Below are 25,727 nucleotides of genomic sequence, written 5' to 3' on the forward strand. Positions count from 1 at the left end.
TTTATTTATTCCTAACGAAGGCGTGGGTCACATGACTTCATCACGTGACTACCAGGAAGCTGCGGTCTGTTTACCTCTGTGTCATCCTCTGACACTGAACATCCTCTATCTGATTAAACGGAGATTTAATGAGATGAATTCACTCCCTTGTCGATGCTAGTATCGATCATGTCCTTTTACATCTCTCCCGCGTGAACGTGAACGCATCACCATGGCGTCTTCAGGCTACATCCAGGACAGCGCCACAGGTTTGTCATTAAAAACAACGATTAACGGAGGATTACCGGCTTCATGTTGGCTGATAAACTGTGTCTGTATCACTGGTTATGTTTTATTTTAACAGGTGCATTTACTTCTGTCATTTTCAATCGTTACAGCTCCATTCATTTACCGGGATGTGAATTACAGCCTGCAGGTGTAATGGTTTGAAGAGTGACCGTGCTAACGGGTGACATCCGAGTGCGTCCCTGGTTGTTGTGGTTGAAAAAGATGCTCAAGACGGAAACTGTTTGAACTGATGTCCATTTATTTATTTGTTTTTAGTACGATGTCAAAATACTTTGCACATTTGGACAACAACGATCTCAATCACCAATTAACACAGTCACTCTTTGAACCTTAACACCGGGTCCTACAAGGACACGCTTTACATTAACATTAGGGTGATTTCCTCCGCTGCTCCCTATCTGACCCACTGAAAAGGTCCTGATTTAAACAACAGAGACTCATATTTCTTTAAACTATTTACAAAAATACTCAGAATAAAAGCATAAAGGAGCAATCCACCGGGTTTGTTAGGGAGCAATTCATTCAGTTTCATTGTAAACTAGATCAAAATTGCAATTTCAAATGAAATTGCGTGGGGATGCCAAGAGCCGAATTGTGGAAGAACTGCTGAAAATAGTCAAAAAGTACAAAAATAGCTGAAAATAGCATGAAAGTAGCTTAAAAGGGACAAAAATAGCTGAAAGTAGCCTAAAAAAGCTGAAAATAGCTTAGGAATAGCTGAAAATAGCTTAAGAATAGCTGAAAGTAGCCGTAAAATAGCTGAAAATAGCTTAGGAATAGCTGAAAATAGCTGAAAGTAGCCTTAAAATAGCTGAAAATAGCCTAAAAGTAGCTGACATGGCATTCAGTAGTTAAAAAAAAGCATAGAAAAAGCTTAAATAGCATGGAAATAGCTGAAAATACATAAAAGCTGAAGAGTATAATACCTGATTTGTGAAGAATGTGAAATCATTGCTCAAAATATAGAATTTAAAAAGCAAAATAGTTGAAAAAGTATAAACAGTGTAAAAAAGTTTTTAAAATAGCCTAAAAGAGCACAAGAAGCTGAAGAGCGTGATAGTAAAATAGTGAAAATAGCCCAAAGAATGCCAAAGTTATAAGGAGTTGAAGAAAGTGCAGATTTGTGAAATTTGCCATCTGTTTAACATTGTTAAACAAAGTTAATTATTTTAAAAATTGTAAAAGTTAGAAATGAGAAAAGTCATAGCCATTGAATGACGAAGAAACTGGATTTTTTTAAGTTTAAACGGTGTCAATATGACAAAGTATGAAGGAGGAGATAGCGGACACGGAAGAAGAAGAAGAATAGACAAAATGGCCGATGCGAATATCAATAGTTAAGCATCCACACTAATAACCTGTAAAGATCTTAGGTTAGGGCTGACACAAGACCTGGATTTTAAGCTAAAATATGATTCTAGGGAAAACTGTACAATATGCATGGACCTACCTTTTTCCAAACCAAGGCAACACCCACAGAAGTCTTACCAGGTTACAATGGGTTATTTATTTTTCTCAGTGAGGAAAACTGCAGATAGTGCCCGCATATTATATATAGAATTACAGAATTTTTCCCTAGTACAACTTAAAATATTCATTATCAAATTTGAGGCCATTTTTTCTTAGCTTTTATTTTTTGCAAACGAGGAAAGAGTTTATATTCAATTCTTTCAAACTCTTTATTTTAAAGCCCAAAGTGAGTATTCAGCCCTTTCTTTTGTCTTAAAACAGTTCTAAAAATGCCAACACCTATAATCACTAAACATGATGAGGAAAGAGGGCAAATTGTGCATTGGAGCAAATATTTAACATTTTCTCAAAAACTAATTTACTTGAATGATCATCAGTTTGGTTGAAGAATAATTTTCTTGCACCTCTGATTAAAAAGTTGTTCTGCTGCAACAAAGACAAAGTTTTTTATGTATACATTATATTGCCAAAAGTATTCACTCACCTGCCTTGACTCACATATGAACTTAAGTGACATCCCATTCTTAATCCATAGGGTTTAATATGACGTCAGTCAACCCTTTGCAGCTTTAACAGCTTCAGCTCTTCTGGGAAGGCTTTCCACAATTTTTGACCATTCTTCCAGAAGTGCATTTGTGAGGTCACACACTGATGTTGGATGAGAAGGCCTGGCTCTCAGTCTCTGCTCTAATTCATCCCAAAGGTGTTCTGTGGGGTTGAGGTCAGGACTCTGTGCAGACCAGTCAAGTTCATCCACACCAAACTCTCTCATCCATGTCTTTATGGACCTTGCTTTGTGCACTGGTGCACAGTCATGTTGGAACAGGAAGGGGCCATCCCCAAACTGTTCCCACAAAGTTGGGAGCATGGAATTGTCCAAAATCTCTTGGTATGCTGAAGCATTCAGAGTTCCTTTCACTGGAACTAAGGGGCCAAGCCCAGCTCCTGAAAAACAAGCCCACACCATAACCCCCCTCCACCAAACTTTACACTTGGCACAATGCAGTCAGACAAGTACCGTTCTCCTGGCAACCACCAAACCCAGACTCGTCCATCAGATTGCCAGATGGAGAAGAGCGGTTCATCACTCCAGAGAATGCGCCTCCACTGCTCTGGAGTCCAGTGGCGGTGTGCTTTACACCACTGCATCCCACGCTTTGCATTTCACATGGTGATGTATGGCTTGGATGCATCTGCGCGGCCATGGAAACTCATTCCATGAAGCTCTCCACGCACTGTTTTTGAGCTAATCTGAAGGCCACATGGAGTTTGGAGGTCTGAAGCGATTGACTCTGCAGAAAGTTTGCGACCTCTGCGCCCTCTGTGCCTCAGCATCACTTCAGTTGCTGTCGTTCCCAATGGCTTCCACTTTGTTATAATACCACTGACAGTTGACTGTGGAATATTTAGGAGCCAGGAAATTTCACAGCTGGACTTGATGCACAGGTGTCATCCTATCACAGTACCACGCTGGAATTCACTGAGCTCCTGAGAGTGAGCCATTCTTTCACTAGTGTTTGTAGAAACAGTCTGCATGCCTAGGTGCTTGATTTTATACACCTGTGGCCATGGAAGTGATTGGAACACCTGATTTCAATTATTTGGATGGGTGAGTGAATACTTTTGGCAATATTATGTATATTCAGCTCGTGCAGCTATGAAGCATGAGGTGATGTCATGAAACATTTCTATGATTTTGAAACAGTTTGCAAAATCCTAATTTACCATGAAATATTTGCATGATAAAGAGAATATGGGGATTTTGCATTTGAGTAGTTAAAACCAGGAAATACTCCAGATTTCTCTCTAAAATGACTCATCAGATTGATTATTTCAGTGGTAATATATTTTTCTTGCAGCTCTGATTCAAACTCTCATATCCTGCTGCTTAAAGGAAGTGATTATGTCATCACCAGCTCTCTGGTTTCCTTTCTGACTATTGACTGCTGCTCACTCTGGTAAGAGTGTCAGTGGTTTTTACTCACTCTTACTTCAACATTTCTGTCATGTTTTTTTTCTTTGAATTTCCAGAGAAGGACCGGCTCCTGTCTGCTGAGCGCAGTTATGGCTCCAGTGAGGTTCTCGGTGACTGTCGGCCCAGAGTTTTGGTGAGCTCTGATCCACACTGTAAGCAGCACGAGGATGAGGAAGAAGAGGAGGAAGAGGCCCTGAGGAGGAAGCTCAAATACTTCTTCATGAGCCCGTGTGATAAATATCACGCCAAGGGACGCAAACCTTTTAAACTGGGCCTGCAACTGCTCAAAATCATCATCGTGACCGTGCAGGTAGGGATGCGTTCATGCTGGAGGTTTCGTTATGATTCTTTAGTTTCTTGAAGGTTGAAGCTTCTTTGTTCACGTCTGTTTTTGTCTCTTCAGTTGGTGCTGTTTGGTCTGAGTAACCAGATGGTGGTGACGTTTAAAGAGGAGAACACGGCGGCGTTCAAACATCTTTTCCTGAAAGGTTTCCAGGACAACGTTCCTCAGGCCGTGCACACACAGAAGGACCTGTACAGCCACATCTACTTCGCCATCGAGCAGGTAGCTTTAAAATCAAGACAGGAAGTCAGGGTGGTTTTAACCTGCAGATGATTTGATCCTTACATGCTCACCTTTGAGATTTCTTTGAGACCTTTGATTTAATTTCACTGCTTTGTGGACAGTATCACTCTATATCTGATTAAATTCTAACTAAGCTGAGGTTTAACGGTTTGTAATCCTCTTTTAAAACAGAAGAATCAACACTACAGTTGTCATTATTCTGGATATTTAAATTTGGTATTATTCTTGGAAAAATTTAATTATATTGAGGCTGATTTGACTCCAAAGCAACTATAACAAAAGCCATACATTACTCAGTTTCTTGTTTGTAGTTACTATAAACTGCAAGAAAGCAGGAGCTTTCTTGCAAACCCTAACCCCCAATTCCCCAAAAAGTTGGGACACGAAAAAAACACAAAACAGTGATTTGCAAACCATCTTCAATCTATATAAACTTAATAGAGCACAAAGACAAGATGTTAAATGTTCAAACTGATAAACTTACTTGCTAATATTTCAAATAGACACACATTCTGGATTTGATGCATGCAAAATGTTCCACAAAAGTCCAAAAAACAGGAGCAAGAAAAGACTGAGAAGGTTGTGAAATGCTTAGAAACTTCTGAAATGTTCCAAATGTAAGTAGGTTGATTAGTAATAGGTGACAGTACCATGGTTGGGTATAAAAGGAGCGCTCCTGGGTGCCGGTTTAGCTCAGTGGGTGGCGCAGGTGCCCATTTACAGAGGCTGTAGTCATCAAGGCATTGCCCCCCGCTCTTTCTCCCCATGTTTCCCATCTCTCTTCAGCTGTCCGATCTAAATAAAGGCCAAAAAAAGCCACCCAAAAATCATTTTTTAAAAAGGAGCAGCCCTGAACAGCTCTGTAGTTCACAATCAACAATGATAAGAGGCTTTCCACTTATTGAAACACTGTGGGCAAACAGTCCAACAGGTTATGAACAACTTTATTTACCATGCACGACTAAGAATTAAGATATTTTATCACCTAGAGTCCATAATATCATCAAAAGATTCAGAGAGTCTGGAGAAATCTCTGCACATTAGGGGCAAGGCTGTATTTTATCAGCTTTTCTACAGAGGGCTGGATGGAATTCTTTCATATTCTTGCTTCATGTTCATCTTAAAGGGGACATATTTTACCCTTTAAGACAAGTTTATACTGGTCTCAGAGGTCCCCAAAACATGCCTGTGAAGTTTGTTGCTGAAAAAAACCTCCAGTTTTGGATTTTTGCATGTCTAAAAACTCCCTCTATTTCAGCCCTGCCCAGAACAAGCTGTTTCTGTGTCTGTGGCTTTAAATGTTTATGAGCTGTCTGACTCCGCCCCTCTCAGGAAATGGATTTGGCTCTCTTGATCTTACTCTCTGTTAGAAAAGCCTGAAAAATTGATGTTTGCATATTATGTGACCTTTGTGTAGCTTAGCAGTGCAGGGTTCCTGTTTTCATATCTCTTTCTTCATACATTCTGGACTCCATACAGGCCAGCCTAGGCCCCACCCTCTTTCTTCTGTGAAGCCATGCTGTTGTGACTTGTTCAGAATGTGTCTTGGCATTGTCTTGTTAAAAAGACGTCTGGATGGAAGCATATGTTGCTACAACACCTGTATATCTCTCAGTTTTTATGGTGCCTTCACAGATGTGCAGGTGACCCATGCCATGGGCACTGATACACCCACACACCATCACAGATGCGGGCTCTTGGACCCTGTATTGATAAAAGCCTGGGTGGTCCTTTTCCTCTTTAGCCTGGAGGATGACCATTAAAATGTGGACTTGTCAGACCTCAGCACACTTTTCCTCTTTAGGTCAGTCCATCTGAGGTGAGCTCAGGCCTGGAGAAGTGGGCGTGGCTTCTGGATGTTGATAAATGGCTTTGTCTTTACATGGTAGATTCTAAACTCCCATTTGCAGCTGATGTGAACTGCTGTGTTAACCAAGAAAGGTTTTCTGAAGTGTTCCTGAGCCCACATTGTAATATCCATTTTAGAATGATGCTAATTTTTAATGCAGCATCACTTTAGGGGTCAAAGGTCACGGGTATTCAATGTTGGTTTACAGCCTTTCCCCTTACATGCAGAGATTCTTTCAGATTCCAGATATTGTGGACTAAGGATGGGGAAATCTCAAAATTCTTTGCCATTCAATTATGGGGAGCATTATAAATAAACTGTTGGACTATTAAACCATGAAGTCTTTCACATGACTGAATGAATGAAAGGCTCCCAATCATGATACTATCACCTGTTACCAGTCAACCGACTGACAAGTGGATCTTTGCAGGTGTTTCTGAGCATTCAGCAACTTTCCCAGTCTTTTCTTGCGCTTGTCCCAACTTTTTTGAAAAATGTTGCAGGCATATAATACAGAATGTGCATTCATTTCCAAAAAAACAAAATGTGTATCAATTTGAACATTAAATATCTCGCCTTCATGTTGTTTTCAATTCGAAATAAGTTGAAAATAATTTGCAAATCACATTTTACGTGTCCCAGCTTTTCTGGAACTGGAGTTTTTGTATTTTACAGAGGCCAGAGAAGCTAATATAGGGAATGTAGTGGCTGTTTGTCTATAACTCAACCCATATCCTCTGTAACTCCTCGCCTCTCTCCCCGTCAGTACTTGGCTCTGCCTCAGCTCTCTCTGGGTCGCTACGCCTACGTTTTGGGCGTCGGTGCAAACGACAGCGCCCTCTCCCTTTGCCAGAGGTACTACAGGAAGGGAACCATCGACCCCGTCAATGACACCTTCGATATCGACCCTCACGTCGTCACCGGTAGGTTTGACATTTATCTTTTTCTCTCCTTAAAGTCTGGTGAACTAAACTCTGGATATTCTGTGGTAAAACCAGCAGCGCTGCTTTGTTTGAACTCATCCCTTCAGGAGACGATCGTGTCAGTGAATCATTGTGTTCTTGCTCCAAATATGTCAAAAAGTGCCCCGCAACTCTGGCCTACTTTTTAGGGCTGAAAATAGTTTCTGTCATTACTAGATGCTGGCTGCTGGTCCAAACAAATATTGTCTTTATGGTCTTCAATTTGCAGGGAGGAGTTTGGGAAACAACAAGCTAAGGAGACAAAAAAAGAAGTTCCTACTAAATTTTAACCAACATAACTGCTTTTTTTACCTGCATACTTCAGAAGTAACGGCTGAGTTTCTGACTCAGGATGTTATTTTGATGCATTTTTAAATAATAGCTGATTAGCAGAGATATTTTTTTACAAAGCATGATAAATAAAAATCACCAACTGGGCTGTTAGAGTCTGAGAGGAAGTGTGGAGAAGACGTGTGGGTTTTTGCTTCACATGATGTGGAAAAAGTCTTTTAGTGCACTTAAATGCCCTCATGTGATTTATTTGACTTCCTCTTCTTCTATTTTTGGATGTTTCCAGATTGTTTTGGACTGAATCCACTGAACTACAGCGCTGCTGCAGGAGTCAGTGACTACAAGAACTTCACTCTCAAGTTCTACAAGTCAGAGGATTCACCTCTTATTATAGTAAAATTATAAATATGGTGTTTTATGAGCTGTTTGAGTCATTCTTTCTGTCTTTTTGTTTCCAGGCTGATCAATGTGACGATCGACTTCCAGCTGAAGGCGATCAACATTCAGACCATCATAAATAATGAGATTCCTGACTGCTACACCTTCGCTATCACGGTGATTATCTCCTCAGTCGTTTCTGTTTGAGTGAACATCATACATCAGTGAGACTCCTCACCTAAAACTCTAGAGTTGTTGGTTAAAATGATCAAAAACCAAAGAAGACGCAGGTCTGTGGGAACCTCCACAACGTACTAACATGAAGGGCTGGCTCATAGATCCTGTTTTTGGTGCTGGCAGTCTCATTTACAGTACAACACCAGTATCATCCACTTTCAGCCATCAGCAGTCTGAGCATGAAAAATACTCTCTGCATCAGCTTTTTAAAGAAAATATTATTTTTCATCTACTTTTCTTTTGTCCAGAAAACAATAGTGACAAAAGCTTTGTTCAAACATTGGCAGGCATTTTTAAAACAGAAGTTCTCAACCCACATTTTCAAAAATAATCATGTAAGCAGTTTTCAAAAACATCTGCAACCACATGAAAATGCAGTAAAACCATGCATACCTGCCAGCATTTAGTTTAAAAATCTTTTTTGTGGAGGGGGGTGCTAAGAGATGTGCCTCAATGCCATGGACAAAGCAGAGCTTATCTGTCAAGGCACACTGGTGCAGCTTTAGCTTTGGTCTTCAGTTTTGGTGGGGAGTCTAGGGACGTACATTTCTTTAGTTGGGCCACTTCTGTTCCAGAAGGGCGCTGAGGGTCCTATCCAGGCCCGCCCCTTCGTATACGTAGACCATGCATGGTGCACGCCTCATCCTATGTGCAGGTTCTCACTTTGAGCATTTTTTCCCCTCCCTCTCTGCACATCAGCTGGTGTTTGCATGAAAAATATTATCAAGGTAAAACTGGCCAAACATAAACTTTAACTGGGCATCACACATAAGTAAATAAACCTTTAAGATATCTATTTGTGGAGATCTGTATGGAAGCACTGCACTGACAAATAAGCACATTTAAATAATAGTTAGACTTCATGAAGCAAAAATGATTCAGTCAAACTGATGCAGAAACGACAGTCTGGGCTGGTTTTCTTCTTAAATTTCCCAGACGTGAGCTGAACAACAACTGCTGGAGCATCTGGAGCGACTCAGCTGTCACTCAAAAACTCGATGGCCAGTAGGGATAGGGAAAAGCCCGCCTACATGTGACATTTGTGTCAGAACTGCAGGCAGAAACTCAAACAAAGGATCAGGCTGCAAAACTGAGGAGTGAGAGCAAAAGTCTGATCACTGAGAGAAAAAAAACGGAGCTATGTACAAAAAGATAATAAGACTAATAAATAAATAACAAAAAAAAAAAAAAATAATGAATGATAAAGATATTAATAAATAAATAAAAATAATAATAAATAATACAAATCTAAATTATTAATAAATTTAATAATAATTAAATAATAATAAATTTTTTTAAATGATAATAATTTAGAATTCGACCCCTGATGTGAACTTTTTTTTTTGTTTGTTTTAAATTGGATCACATTTTTTGCTTATTTTTGTTTGAATCTTTCTGACTCAAAATTCAATCCATAAATCAGTGCCATCTGTGATCGATTAATAAGCGCTCGGTGTCCGCTCGCTCACTGACACATGCACTAGCTGTAAAGAAACACCAAGACATGCAGAGTATTATTTGAACAATAAGCTACAGTGTTATGATAATGCTGAGACAGGAAAAAAAACAGAAGTGTGGTCGAAAAACAAGAACAGACCTCCGTCCTGTCATTTTTGGCCTTTCTCACTCTTTCATGCAGCTTTCATTTCCTCTGTCCGCTCCTGCAGAGTTAAGCTCAGCCGTCATAGAGATACAGGTTGGCAGAGAAGAGTTTAGATTAAGTCAAGAAAGTTTGCATCCAAACATGCTGCCAGTCCAACATTTTTGTGTGAGTGACCCAAATGCACCTTTAGTGTTTTTACTGGAAGTCAAGAGGAGTTAGGAGAAGGATGGATAAACATTTGCACATATCAACCCACAATTAAAGGGAATATAGGCCGATATTTACAAAAAGAGGCTTATATTTACAACAGATGTAGCCCAATATTTACAGCAAATACAGGCTGATTTTTACAGCCGATATAGACCAAAATGTACACAGATTCTAGACTGATATTTACAGCTGATGTATGCCAGTATAAGCAAGCTGATATAGGTCAATATTTACAGCTGATAAATGCTGATATTTACATCTGATTTGGGCTGTTACACACAGCAGATATAGGCCAATATTTACAGCTGAAATATGCCATTATTTATGGCAGATATAAGGTGATATTTACAGGCAGTTCAGCCAATATGTACAGCTAATGTAGACCAATATTTATTGTGGATATAGTTTGATATTTACAGTTTTGATATTTAAAGTAAATATAGGCCAAAGTTTTACAGGGAATATGGGCTGATATTTATGGTAGATCTATTTGTTTTAATCTATGGATACCAATACCATGCTGATAATACTGTGCATCCCTGTAGTTAAGAAAAGTATTTCATTTAAAGTCATGATAATAAAGAACTTTAAATGACCTAAAATTTTAGCAACAACAATCGTCATGCTTCCTTTTTCTCTCAGATCGTCATGGACAACAAAGCTCACAGCGGGAAAGTGAAGATCAGTCTGCAGAACCAGGCGACCATAAAGGAGTGTAGGGACCCCAATGTCAAAGGACACGGTGAGGAAACCATGTTTGACCTTTTGTTTGTGCAAATATTAATCCATTTGGCTCCTAAAATTCTGATTATGTGTGATTCTCTCCTGACAGCGGAGAATTACGCCCGGGAGTTCTTTGACGTGTTGGTGGCGTTCGTGTGTCTGCTGTCTCTGCTGCTGTGCGGTCGCTCCATCCTCAGAGGAGTCATGCTGCAGAACGTAAGAAGAGACAGTACGCCAAAGTGTTTTTATAATCATAATCTGCATCCTAACTGATGACTTCCGTCTCTGTCTGCAGGAGTACGTGCACTTTTTCAAACATAGGCTCGGCCGCAGTGTGAGCTGGGGAGACCGGATGGAATTCATCAACGGTTGGTACATCCTCCTCACCATCAGCGACATGTTCACCATCATCGGCAGTTTCATCAAGATCGGCATCGAGTCCAAGGTGAGAGCAGAAACGAGCTGATGTGGAACCTTTTTTAGCTGCCAGGTATGATTTTCAGCTGCTATTCTAACTGTTTTTTTTATCCCAGAACATCTCCTCATACGACATCTGTGGCATCCTGTTGGGAACGTCCACCCTGCTGGTTTGGGTGGGAGTCATCCGCTACCTCAGCTTCTTCCAGAAATACAACGTAGGTGAAAAACAGGAACTAAACAGACACAGGCTGCCTATCCGGAAGAGTTCTAATTTGTCATGATCATCTTTTTTGATCCCACAGATCTTGATTGTGACCCTCAGAGCCGCCTTTCCCAACGTCATCCGCTTCTGTTGCTGTGCAGCTGCTATCTATTTGGGATATTGCTTTTGTGGATGGATCGTGCTGGGGCCATATCATGCAAAGGTATCTGAGTCACTCTGACCTCTGGTTTATGTCTGATTATCATGAAGGGCCCTCCAGCCAATCATTTTTGTAGCTATGAATTATAAATGAGCAGAGAAAATTGACATTCATTAAATATGAATCATGACAGGATATTTTGTTGATGCTTATGCTGATAGGAAGGAGTCACATATCTGTACATGTAGAAGGTAAAAGACTTCATGACAGCAAAAATCCAGAGCATTCAGCACTTCTGAAATACCTGAAACAAATATTTTAATGGATATTTATGCCAACTTTGCTGAAACGGTCACTTTATGCAGTAAGATGTCAGAATAGGAAAGCATCTGTGTAATACTGTTAATAAAAACACTTTTTAAAGCAGAGCCCAGACATTTAACCCAGCATACAGGCCCTTCTAGTGATTAACTATTTTGTTTTTTGCTGATCTTCAGTTCCGCTCCCTGTCCATGGTCTCCGAGTGTCTCTTCTCTCTGATAAACGGAGACGACATGTTCGTGACATTTGCAGAGATGGAGCAGAGCGGCACGCTGGTGTGGATCTTTAGCCAGGTCTACCTCTACACCTTCATCTCCCTCTTCATCTACATGGTGCTGTCGCTCTTCATTGCACTCATCACTGGAGCCTACGACACCATCATGGTACGCTTTCATACAAGGAAAGAAGGTTCAGCTGAATCAGTTCAGTTCAGACAACTTCATAAATCCCGCCAGGGGCGATGGGTTCAAGGGTTGACCTGCTTAGCTGCTGCCACCGCAATATAACCCTGTAAAAAAAGGGAGGAAAATGGATGGATGGAACGGATAAAAATACCTAAACAAGAATATTTGGTTGGATTTTTGAAATATCCTATATGCCAGTAATTACAAATTTATTTAGGCTGATACTGACGTATAAATGTTGTTTAGATCTAAAACTTTTATCCTTAAAATACACCTAAAAGTTTGAGGACTGAGGATGAACAAAGAAAAGGACTTCAGCAGGTGTTGGTCTCCCCAGACTTATTTGGACGTACAGCTGAAATGTACAGCAGACATAGGGTGATATTTACAGTGGTTATAGATGAGATGTACAGCCTATATAGGTAAATATGTGAAGCAAATATTGGTCAGTATTTACAGCCATTATAAGTGGATTTTTACAGCAAAAAAAGGTTAATATTTAAAGCAAATATCGGCCCAAATTTACAATGAATTTAGTCCAATATTTTTAGTGGATATAGCCTGATATTTAAAGCTTATAAGGCCAATATCTGCAGGAGATATAGACTGGTATTTACAGCTAATATAGCCGTATGTACGGCTAATGTGACCAGGATTTACAGGGAATCTAGTCCCATATTCATAGTGGATATAGACTGTTATTTAAAACTTACAAAGACCAGTATTTACAGATGATATTGGTTGACTTTTACAGTGTATATAGGCAAAAATCTACAACTGAAAGAGGCTGATATTTACAGGTAGTATAGCCAATATGTACAGCAAATGTAGGCCAATATTTATTGGTGATATAAGCCAAATTTACAGCTCATATAAGTTGATATTTACAGGTGATATTGGCCGTTATGTACAGCAGATATAGTTTGATATTTACATCCTTTGTAGGCCAATGTGTAAAGCAAATATTAGTTGATATTTACAGCTATTATAAGTGTGTTTGTACAGCAAATTTAAAGCAAATATAGGCCCAAATTTACTGGGAATGTAGTCTAATATTTATTGTGGATATCAGCTGATATTTAAGGCTGCTTTAAACCAAAATTTACAGCTCATATAAGCTGATATGTATGGATGATATAGCTTCATGTTGTTTCATCTTTTGTCTTCCTGCAGGCGCACACACAGGAGCAGGTGCGTGTCAGCAGCCTGCACACGTTCATCGCAGAGTGCACGGACACGCCCAGCTCTGGAAAGTTCCGCGGGCCCGAGGGGTCGTCATGCTCCTTCCTCTGCTGCTGTGAGTGGTGAAGAAGAGGAGGAGGAGGAGGCACAAAGGGAGTAAGCAATTTGTGAGCGTGTATGAAGAGGAAAGGGAGTTTTTTTTCCTCCTTAAAACCACTTTATCTCCACTCCAGCGTCAGCCGGCTGCAATTTGGTTCCTTTCCTCCAGACCCCCCGCTGGGACGCTAAACGCCTGGAGAGTGAACCGAACGACCTTGGACCGAGCTGAGCTGTCCTCGTGTTTGATTTTTTAATTTCAGTTTCTGCTGAAGCGAGAGGACGGACCTTCTCCACAGTCACAGGCCACATTACCTGCTCTTTCTTGAATAATTTATCGGGTCTTTATGAAACATCAGTTTGTGTTTTTAAAGCCAGTAAACATCCTTGTGTCTTTGACTCAACTGAAGAATCCGGATGCCAATTTTCACTTGAATGACCAGAGATTCTGCACAGGGATTTTAGCACCATCTTATTGTCCACATGGCTGCACACATGACGGCGTTTTTGCACCTCATGATTATGTAAATATATTAATGTCCTCTGAATCTGCAGATGCAGAAAAGACAAAAGGGAAGCCATGCAAGCTGAAATCAGAGCGATCATTAACTGCTCTCTGTACGCATTAGATCCAGTATTTTCAGTCAGACTTCGATCCTTATTCCTCTTTGTTCTCGTCCTCTGATGGTTGCTGGAGGAAGCCCTGCAGCCAAGCGGCCAGTCATCAATATGTATGAACTGTTTCTGCTGGAAGGAGCCAGGTGACGATGCAGGAAAATACACCTCAAAATGAGCCTTTTTACTCTTTTTAAATCTGAATGCTCTGCAAAAGGCTCCAATAATGTCCCTTAATCTCCAGTAGCATAAAAAAATATTATAAGGGATAGGCATCTGTAAATTTACAGTGATCCATACTGTGCTGGATTTAAAAAAATAAGCAGAGAACAGCAACAGTACTAAAAAAAAAAAAAGTAAATTTGTATGTTTACGGCTCCGAATCAGCAGTACTTATTGTAAGGGAAGTCTTATTATGATGCCAAACCCTTTACATAAACGCTAAAACACTTTTTGACTGTGCAGAAAGAGGAGCTACAGAAATAAGGGATAGATTTTAAATGTTTTTTAAGCTTTTTTAACCAACTCTATATTAACTGAACACAGGACTAGCATATTAATATATGCAACTTAATCTATTGCATCCATTCAGCCAGTCATGCTAGCTTAATTTTAGCCTTTTAGCAGCGCCGGCTGTTTGCTGTTCAGGTTAAGATGCTTTCTAAGGCTGGAGATATACTTCCTGTTTATCCTTGCATTTGCATTCTGCTGCATCATGAGCATTCCTGTAAATATAGTTACCCATACTTGATGTGTGCTACTGGAAGAAACCTCTAGAGGGCACACAAGAGCGCTCAGGCCATCTGATGTGTGAGACGTAAACTAAAGACATGGAAACACTCAAGATTAATCAGCTCAGACTGAGCTTTTTCCCTCCATGCATGGACCTAACGCACCCGGTGTATCAGTTTAATTCAAGACCATGTTAGCTGGTGACTTTCAGCCACTCTTATAAGCTCTTATTGGGCCGTACTGTCAAACCAACATGTAGGATGCATGGCAGCCATGATGTGTCCATATACATTTAGTTAACATCAGGTTTATGTCTAGCCTCTACATTTCTAAATATTTGCTGCCACCTTCATAAACGCACTTTAAGTGGAGTATAAGCCCTTAAAGGTGGACGTAAAGATTCAATAAGATGAATGAAAAAGGTGAAATAGTTCCAGCCCAGCCCCTCGCTGTCTCCTGCTGCGTGGAGGCGTGTGAAGGTCACAGCTAAACTGAGAGTTGTCTCTGCACGAAATGTGTTCCAGGGCCATAGGGCACAGTTTTACTTTGACATTTTTGTATTTATATTTAAAGGACCAGTGTGGCTTTAGGTTAAAACATTTGCAACAACATTAAATGCACAAGCTGAAGATTTAGGGCGTGATAGTTCTAAGGAGCCATAATCCAACGGGAGTAAATCTTTAAGACTGGCTTAAATCTGGAAATCGGGTTGTTAAAAACTAAAAAAAAATATATATCATGATCAGATAATATCAGGTTATGAAATTCTGGTTTTAATCCTGATAAGATCTGGTTGGTATTGATAAACTTTTGAGGATTTTTGGGATTATTTGATCCTTAAAGTCAGGATCATCCTGATCTCAGCAGAGGGCTGGACTCAGTCTGGATTAAAGAAACAGAAAACATTTTTGCTACATAGTTGAGACAGAATGCTGTTTTTAATCCTTTATTTTTGCTGTTAAAACTCACTAAGGCTGACAAATTAATCAGAAAATTTACCTGCAATTTTCAGATTGCAGAAGGTGCAATATTTCTCTAACCTGAAATGTGTCATAATAGAAGTTTAATGCTTTTTTTTGCAGCAGTAGCAGAGCTATCATGCTCTACAGGTCATGCAAACATTCAGATACCATTTTTAGAATGGTTTGCATAAATTGTGCTTTTCTTTTTTTGCATTTCTTTCTTATTAAGAATGAGAATGACATCAAATTGATCATTCTCTTCAGTACAAGTAATCACAAACAATTTGCAATATGAGTCAAAATGATCCCGATCAGATTTATTTTCAAAAGTACTCAGGCTTAGAGCTCTGACACTCTAGGGGGCGCCCTGCATCACTACGATAAAAGACAATAAGAAAAACATATGACAGATAAAATAACTCCATTCATAAACACATTAAAATCCTTACAGACTTCTACCATAAGATCTGATTTAGGGTTGTAAAATTAAGCACTTTTTTGCTCATAAAATTCACCAAATTTTATGAATATAAAACATAGAACTTGTAGTTTAAAGCAGCAGTGAGGATCTTACAGTTTGTGTGGATTTGGCGCCCCCTGTGGTCAAAGTATGCTGTTAGTTTCTTCTGTGGAGTTCTGGTTCGGATTCGGTAATCCTTTAAGGTCTGTTTCTGATCAGGATGATTCTACGCAGCTTATTTTACAAACTAAGACAGGGTTGTGTAATCTGGGAAGAAAACAGCTGATCACCAACCATTTTTATCTGGATAAGAACTTTTGAACAACTCAGCTTTGGAGCCTGAGAACGGATTTTTCTTCTTTAATCTGGTCTAAATCAGCTTTTGCTTTCTGTCCCTGCTTTGCATTTGTTTGTTATTTCTCGAGAATCATTTACTCTCCTTTCCTCACATTAATACACTCTTCTTTGGGTACTATCATTTTAAAGAGGTCCATAATCTTAGTTAATGTTTATTGACTTATTATTTGTAAAGTCATGTGATTGCAACTAACAGAGCTGTGTTACTTTTCAGACGTGCACATTTAAAGGGAAATTGCTCCGTTTAATGTCTGGGAATGAACACATTTATCTCTGCAAACCAACAGCTCCTCATTTAAGAATTTTTAGAGAAAAAGGCCAGATCAGACTACAGCAGTTTAGCCCGATTTTGGCCCAGTTGCACTGTCACATTGTCAAATATTAACGTCTGGTGTGTCAACACTCTCATACTTTGAAATAATCAACAATGCATCCAGGACGCCCCACAACCACAAGACTGGCTTCTCTGAATTTTCCCTTGTGTACACATACAGCGAAGCTAGCATAGCTAAGCTAACTGGGGACGCTATCACCTGTAGTGTTGCCACTCCAAGACAAGACGAGATTTTTGTGCATTGTCTGACATGGTGCCATTGTTAAATACATAAAATAGTGTAGTCTTATCCAGGTAGAAAATCAGTGTCTTTAATATGCAGCTTAATGGGGACTGAGTCACTTCTAGAGCCAGCCTCTAGTGGCCACTAAAGGGACTGCATTTTTTAATTGTATTTTTGTCCTGGCTTAATTTCTGAGCCGTATGTAAAAGGAAATATCTCTGTTAAATACTTCGGTGTATCTCCATCAACCAGCAGCTCTTCATTTCATGATTTCTAAATAATATAAACATTTATAATAGACTGATATATGATCATTTCACATGTTCAGTTATTAAATAGTCACACAAATGTGTTTCAGGGCTGAAGTGTGCCATTTTTGCTGTTGTTTCTCACTATTTTCTCCTCCTGATATTGTTTACAGTCCTAACAGCGTGCTATTTTTACTGCATGTTTATTTATACGTACTTGTTTGCACTCACTGAAGCCTGATGGTGGTTTAAAAGTCACGGGGGAGCCGTAGAGCACAAATGAAGCACTGTACTGTAAATGTAAAATGTATGACGATGTTCTCCTGACACCTAAGGGACGCCTCTTTATTACCTCTTTGATTTAGTGCTAACGTTGGTGTTTCTCACTACATTTGTTTTCTGATATTTTGTATGCTGTTTAGTTTGACCTCGTTGTAAAAATGTACAGGTAAACGGGATCATGAGGAGGTTTTTACCTTCATTTGTACTGAATCTTCTGTGTGAAGTAGCTGCCTTCTGTATGAGAGAACACATCAGCGAATAAACAGAAGAGACTGAAACGTGTCCAAACCGTTTGGTTAATTTTCCAACTTTATGTTAAAGATCTTTGTTGGTCAAGTCAAGATGCCCTTTTTTTTTCTTTTTATTTCATCCCTCAAAGTTGATGGTAGCGGAGGTCAGAGGTGTCCTTTATTCCAGTGGTTCCCCTGTGTCCCTGTGGACACTGTTGCCACTTTACACCAATTCTGTCAAATTTTGACCCATTTTCATATTTTTTCCCACCAATTTTAACACATTTTTTGTCATTTAACACCTATTTTTGTCAGTTTTAAACTCTTTCCACCACTTTTTTTCTGCCTGTTTTTGCCTCTTCTAAACCAATTCTTGCAGCTTAAGCTTAATGTTGCCTCTGTTGACCCATTATTGCCCCTTAACCCATTTTTTTTTAACCATTTTTTACACCCATTTTTCCCATTTTGACCCCATTCCACCATTTGACATGCCAATTTTTGCTACTTTAACCAATTTCTGCCAATATCTGCCTATTTTTTCTAAGTTAACCCTTTTTGCCAATTTTTTAAAATCAATTTTTCATTCCATTTCACCAAATTTTCACCCATTTTAACCAATTTAAAGCCATTTCAGCCACTGTTTAGCTCCCTTTTACCTCTATGTATGCCCATTTTTGCATTGTTTATTGCAATTTCTAATTTTTTCCACTTCTAACCCATTTCAGCTATTTTGCCATTATTAGCCCATTGTAGCAATTTTTAAACCAATATTTACTCTTTTTTTAACAAAGGGGATTTACATTTTTAAGAAGGCTATTTACTCCACAAAACAATACTTTTTTCTTTGATAAGAGAGGTTATTTTTTCAGGTTAGATATGAAATATGGATATCACAGCTTAACTTTACAATGGACCATGGTTTTGCTGACTTACATGGACCCCCAGTTTGGCTGGGCCCCAGAAAGCTCTCCCATTTTTCCTCCTATATGGACGGCCTTGTCTGCACAGGCATGCACATGTTCTTGAATGTGCATGCCTGTGTTCAACCACCTTCAGATACACAAAAATGTCACAAAAATGAGAAAAAGTAAATTGTAAAAATGATTTGATAAAACCTCAGGAATGGAAGAGAAATTTGTGTTTTCTTTACATTTTCAATTTTGCATCTCACACTAAAAATTATGGTTGTGACCATTTATTTCATATTTTAACCTTTACCTCTCATAACTTTGACTTTTTCTCTCATATTTTTACCTTTTAGATTTATAATTTTACATTTGAAATACTATTTTGACCTTTTAAAGCCAAGATTTTGACTTTTATCTCATGTTTTGACCCTTTTCAACCCCTAACTTCCACTTTTAAATAATTTTTTTTTACCTTTAAAACTCACGGTTTTTAATATTATTTCATATTTTGACTTTTAAAACTCATTATTTTGACTTTTATCTCATAATTTGACTGTTTAAAATCATGGTTTCAGTGTTCTTTCTCATATTTTTCCCTTTAAAAACATTATTTCAACTTTAAATGTAATGTTTTTACCTTTAAAACTTGTAGATTTGACTCCTTATCTCAGATTTTTAGTTTTTAACTGATCATGTTGACCTTTTAATCTCAAAATCATTTAGGTTAAATATTGACTTTGTTCGGCCCTCAGGTTAGACCCAAATTCAGAATCCGGCCCTTGCTGGGACTGAGTTTGACACCCCTGATCTAGAAGGATGCTTTTCATGAAGCTGAGGCGATGCTGTGTGAGGGTGGCACCAGTAGAGGGAGAGAGCTCTCTGCAGCCACCATCCCAACAGAAGGGAATCAATACAACCTCAGAGCCATGAAGAATTAATGCCAGCGTTAACACAGGAACTCAAAGGATGACGAGGTGAAACAGAGACAGAGAAAGGTTTGTTGACTTCATTAAAGTTCAAAACTGCTGAGCCTAGAGGTGAACTACTTAACCTTCAGGTGCACCATTATCCCAAACTACCTCTCAGCACAAAGTGAATCCAAGTCGAGGCCAGCTGGAGAGAAAGCACTGAAGATGCAAATGGACAAAAAGAGAGGATCAAGGCGGACGTGTGCATACTCAGTCCTCTTAAAGCAGAGGAGTGGTAAAGCTGTCCAATATCCTCAGTACGAGCATGCATTATTTACTCCAGGATGCTACCAGGCCCAAGACCGAGCACTTACAATCAGTCTGCATGCTCTGGACATCATCAGGTTTCAGGGTTAAAGCTGATTAAACAGTCCCACAGAGAGAGAAGAAAGCAGGGCAGAGGCGTACAGCTGGTTTTTCATCCTGGCTAACCGCATTTTAAAGCAACTCTGCAAATACAACATCCAGGCTGCAGGTTAAGAGGGTTTCTAATCTGAATTTGCATTAAAATCATGCTGCTGTTGATGATCTGTGCAGATTAAGTCAAATGTACTGCATGTACACAGTCTGTGTCTGGCCTACATGCTGCAGAATGATATGTACATCTAGGGCCGGGCAATACTGACTAAAATCACACCTAGATATTACTGCTAAAAGAAACAACAAATGATAGCCACAATAAAAGGTCTCTGTGTAAGCCCCGCCCCTTTTAGATCGATGCAATATGAAAAATAAGACTAAGATGCAAATATATCTTAGACAGTAAGGATGTTTCAGTGTGCATGTGTGTGTGGGTTCTCCCATAGTCCAGAGACATGCTGGTCAGGTTAACTGGTGGCTTTAAACCGCCCAGAGGTCTGAGGGCTGTGAGTGCAGCGGCTCGTTTGTCTCTATTTGTCAGCGCCGGGTGACAGAGAGAGACAGACTGGCGGCTAGTCTAGGGTACACCACCTCTCAGCCAATCCCAGCTGACAGGATATGCAGTGAATAAAATAGAGGGCATGATAAAGCCTCATTTACAACCTCAATTCCAGAAAAGTTGGGGCGCTGTATAAACAAAAACCCCACAAACCCATATTTTATTCCCTGTAGAGCATAAACAACATATCAGATGATGAAACCGAGACTTTTTACTATTTCATAGAAAAATATTGGCTCATTCTGTATTTGATGGCAGCAACATATCTCAAAAAAGTTGGGACGGAACCATGTTTACCATTGTGTTTCATCTCTTCTGGGGTCTGGGGAAGTGAGGAGACCAGCTGATGGAGTTTTGGGAGAGGAATGTTGTCCCATTCTTGTCTGATGTAACATTTTAGATGCGAGTCTTTGGTGGGCATTCTTTTCATGATGCCCGAAATGTTTCCTATTGGTGAAAGGTCTGGACTGCAGACAGTTCAGGACCCAGACTCTTCTCCTGTGAAGCCATGCTGTTGTGACAGTTGTGGTTTAGCATCGTCTTGCTGAAATAGTCAAGCCCTTCCCCGACAGAGACGTTGTCTGGATGGGAGCGTATGTTGCTCTTAAAGCTCTCTCTACTTCTCAGCATTGATAGTTCCTTTCCAGATGTGTAAGCTGCCAAAGCCATAGGTACAAGTGCAACCCAGTGTTAATTTCGTCGGCTTATGCTGGGCTTACACCAAACGATTTTCACAGTCACAGACTAAAAACTGAAAGTCTTGAGTAAATTTTAGGAATCTTACTGGAGTCACATCGCGCTCCAGTCATCTCTATCGTTAAGTTTAAGGTGGTAATCTGCGCTGTTTTATATCAGTCTTTTCCTAGTCTTTGACTCGCGATCATATCAAACATGTTGATATGATCGCAAGTCGCAGTGACGTACACTATGAACAACCAACAGATGAGCTCTGACAAAACCAGAAACAGGAAACCTGCTGGTCAAAACAACCACAAAAGCCGCAGAGCGGCATGGACGAACACGAAACACCGGCAGTGAAACGTCGAAGGTCCCAACCAATATGGACCATCCAGAAAGAGGAGAGGCTGGTGGAGCTGTGGGCAGATCAGCCCAGCCTGTTCGATGTGAATTGTCCAACATATCATGACTTTGAAAAAAAAAAAAAAACATTCATGATGGGAAAAATTGCTAAAAGAATATAGTAGTAGTCTTGTAAATAGTGACCCTGCAAGATTCACAGTTTTTGTAAAATCTCAGTCTGAGACTAGGCTGTGACTATAAGCTAAAAACTTGTCTTTAGATGTGAGCTGATAGTTTTCCAAGAGTCTTTTCCAAATCTTTTCAAAGTCTTCTGATGTATGGGTAGCTTAAAACTCTGACTAAAAATGTTCGTCGACAGCCTTTTTGTCAATGACAAAAACTAGTCTCATGCTTCCCATACATCAGAAAACTTTGAAAAGATTTGGAAAAGACTCTTGGAAAACTATCAGCTCACACCTGCATCCTGTTTCCAGTTTTGTCAGAGCTCATCTGTTGGTTGTTGATAGTGTTACGTCACTGCGACTTGCGATCATATCAAACATGTTTGATATGATCGCAGCGCAGATTACAACCTTAAACTTAAGATGATGGGAGCACGCCGTGACTCCAGTAAGATTCCTAAAATTTACTAAAGACTTTCAGTTTCTAGTCTGTGACTGTGAAAATCCTTTGGTGTAAGCCCAGCTTAAGACTAACAAAAAAAGATCTGTGATGACTAAAACTGACAAAAACAAAGTTTAGTTTTCGTCAAGATGACTAAAACTAGACTAAAATGTAACATAGTTTTCGTTGGACATTCAAAATCTGTGATATTTTTCCACTGTGAGTAAATCTGACAAAAAACAATGCATCTGTAGCGATTCTGCCTCTCAGCTGTAGAAAGCAGGGACCCCAGGTTTGACAGGGGGCAGAGAAAACAGTACCATGATTTGGAACCAGATTCAGGGAAAAAATAAATGCTTGGACTAAAAGTTCAGACTAAAATGTGAGGACTGTTTATGGACTAAAACTAGACTAAAACTAAAAAGGCTAGAAATGACTAAAATGTGACTAAAACTAAAATGCAATTCATCTGAAGACTAAACTAAGATGAAAATTAAAAACAGTTGCCAAAATTAACACTAAAGCAATGGAGCATTTAGAACTGAGCCAGGATAACAAAATTGATGGTCCCTCTCCTCCTTAGTCCTCAGGATGTGCCATCTGCGATTTCCAAAACCAAATTTTGCTTCATCCGACCACAGAACAGTTTTCCATCTTGCCTCAGTCCATGTTAAATGGGCTTTGGCCCAAAAAGACGGTGGCGTTTCTGGTTTCTTCTTTCATTATCCAGCTTTAACTTGTATTTGTGGATGGCACGGCCAACTGTGCTGGCAGACAAAGATTTCTAGAAGTGTTCCTGAGCTCATGCAGTGATTTCTAGAACAGAATCATGCCTGTTTTTAATGCAGTGGCCCCCGAGGACCAAGAGTTCATGTGCATCCAACACTTACATTCAGCCTTGTAGCCCCACATTATGTAATAACACAGCATCATGTAATAACCCTAACCATAGGACTTAGTGTGGGCTCCAAGGTATGGCCTACCAAACTACCTTGCCCTAACCCTAACCGCTTAGTGGCTTACAAAATGTGATGTTATTACATAATGAATTGAAATTTATTACATTATTACATAATGCAGCGTTATTACATAATGTGGCGCTACAAGCCTTGCCCCTTGCTCACAGAGATTCCTCCAGATTCTCTGAATCTTTTGATGATATTCTGGAGTGTAGATGGTGGGAGATTTAAAGTCCATCCATCCATTTTCTATACCGCTTATCCTGTTAGGGGTCACGGGGAGGCTGGGGCCTATTCCAGCTGTCATTTGGCGAGAGGTGGGATACACCCTGGACTGGTTGCCAGTCAAACGCAAGGCTGACATATAGAGACAGACAAGCAGGCACGCTCACACTCACACCTACAGTTAATTAAGAGTCACCAATTAACCTAACAAGCATGTTTTGGGTGCTGGGAGGAAGCCGGAGTACCTGGAGAGAACCCCCGCATGCACAGGGAGAGATTTAAAGTCTTCACAATCTTATTTGTTTATTTTAGATTGGTGAACCTCTGCCCATCTTTACTCCTGAGAGACTCTGCCTCTCTAAAATGCTCCTTGTATACCCGGGCATGTGACTGACCTGTTGCTAATTAACCTAATTGGTTGCAAAATGCTCCAACCAGCTGATTCTCATTAGTGCCGCTTACTTTTCCAGCCTTTCGTTGCTCCATCCCAACTTTTTTGAGATGTGTTGCTGCCAACAAATTCAGAATGATCTAGTATTTTTTCCTGAAATGATAAAATGTCTCAGTTTCAACATCTGGTATGTTGTTTATGTTTTATTGTGAATAAAATATGTTTTTTTAATTTCATACATTGCCCCAAGTCTTTTGAAATCAGGGTTTTAGATTTAATCTTTCAAATCAATTATCTTGGGGTCACTGATGTCATTCTTACTATTCACAGTCTTTTTACTGAGCAGTAGGAGAGGCCTTTATTGCTTTAAATCAACATGGATATAAACAATCATGTCTGACCCTTCATCTCATTAAAAATACATCGGAATGACTTAAAAACTCAATACATTGCCCAGCCCTACTGATATCCACTAATGGCTTCCCTCCGGCCTTTATTTTCCTCCGTGCTTCCTCACATGTTGCCTGTGGGGGCGTTAGCATCCTGCCTGTTAATGATATTCAGTGCTGGCACTTTGTCCATGCTGTGCAGCAGCTGCACCCACGTGTGCTAACCTGTATCTGCCAGCTATTCATGCGCACACACCCAGCCCAGACGTGATAATACCGCTGTTATTAGAGAGCAGAGTGTTACACCTCTGCAGCGTTATGTGTTCAGAAGGGTTTGATCTGTGAGAAGAAAAAGATGGCAGCATGTGTGAGGTGATGGGTGTGTCCAGCAGTCGACTCAGAGCGTGCTGAAGACTGAACAACAAATGTTGTGTAAGAGTCTGTCAATCGAAGCTGATTGAGTGCCAGCTCTTTTTGTGCACAGTCTGTCCCAGCTGGACCGAGGGCCAGGGGGGAAAAAACAATAAGATAAATAACAGAGGAACTGTGCGGTGGGGTACACGGCCCTGCCCCTTCCTGTCTCCGCTGCTGCACAGCACCGCCTGTGTGAAAAATAAAAAAAAAACAACCTTCCTCTCTTTGTTGTGCCTGGCTGACCGTGCCAACACGTCCACGCCAACAGGCATCAGACCCTCATCAGAGCCCCCACCCTCTTCCTGGTCTCCTTAGTGAACATGCACAAACACCTGCACTCATGCTGTTTGTTTACAGAGAATAAAACATCAAATCTCCTGCAGGAGGCCGTCAGACTTCAGTCAGGCTGAACCACTGGGTGAATATTTAGATCAACCCTGCACTTATTTCTGCAGCTGCATGTTAATCTTAAGGACTTTTCTGAGTACTTCTAAGTTAGAAAGGTCGAGCTATGAGCTTTAACAAGGATTATTGATTAAGCTTATTTATTTTATTTTATTCAACTAGAAAATCTCATTGAGATTTAGAATCTAATTTACAAGAGTGCTCTGGCCAGGACAGGCAGCACATTCAGCTCAGCTGACAGTTACAGATATAAAACAGGGAACACAGATCTACCAAATCCTGAGTCACAGAGCAAAAAGTTATCAGCCAAAACTGATGCATCATCCTGCAACACTTTTACCAACTTTTAACCCTCGGAAAATGTCCATTTTGAGGACATTTATCATTTTTATCATCATTATTTTGAGTTGATAGTCACATTTTTATAGATTGAAGCATCAAATTTGCCCAAAGTTATGATTTTTCTTCATATATTAAAAAAAAAGTGTTGCCCATAGAGCTCTACTGACGCCAGGGTGTTTCTATTCAAAGTTTTGGAGTTTATAGAGTTTGAAGACGCACGCCCGGCGGAGGAGACGAGTCAGAGCGTAACACAGAGAAAGACAGCAAATTGTAGTGAGAGTACTCACAATGCTGGGAGGAATAGAGGAATATTCACCACCCACCTTTAGTGTGGTCTGTATTATTTGTGTTGTCAATACCTTT

The 25,727-nt window shown here is 39.9% G+C and overlaps 1 protein-coding gene across 1 annotated transcript; it reads left to right on the top strand.

The window, feature by feature from the left end:
* The first annotated feature begins 58 nt into the window (after positions 1–58).
* mcoln1b (mucolipin TRP cation channel 1b) lies at positions 59–17,837 on the top strand. Its single transcript, XM_041777678.1, has 13 exons — positions 59–248; positions 3,790–4,043; positions 4,137–4,298; positions 6,935–7,091; positions 7,708–7,789; positions 7,880–7,976; positions 10,492–10,591; positions 10,682–10,788; positions 10,868–11,017; positions 11,106–11,207; positions 11,295–11,417; positions 11,852–12,058; positions 13,253–17,837. Exons 1-13 carry the CDS (start codon positions 212–214, stop codon positions 13,385–13,387), a joined length of 1,713 nt encoding a protein of 570 aa, XP_041633612.1. The 5' UTR covers positions 59–211; the 3' UTR covers positions 13,388–17,837.
* Positions 17,838–25,727: the final 7,890 nt, after the last annotated feature.

Source organism: Cheilinus undulatus, linkage group 21 (assembly GCF_018320785.1).
Source record: "Cheilinus undulatus linkage group 21, ASM1832078v1, whole genome shotgun sequence".
In the NCBI taxonomy this organism is placed as follows: Eukaryota; Metazoa; Chordata; class Actinopteri; order Labriformes; family Labridae; genus Cheilinus; species Cheilinus undulatus.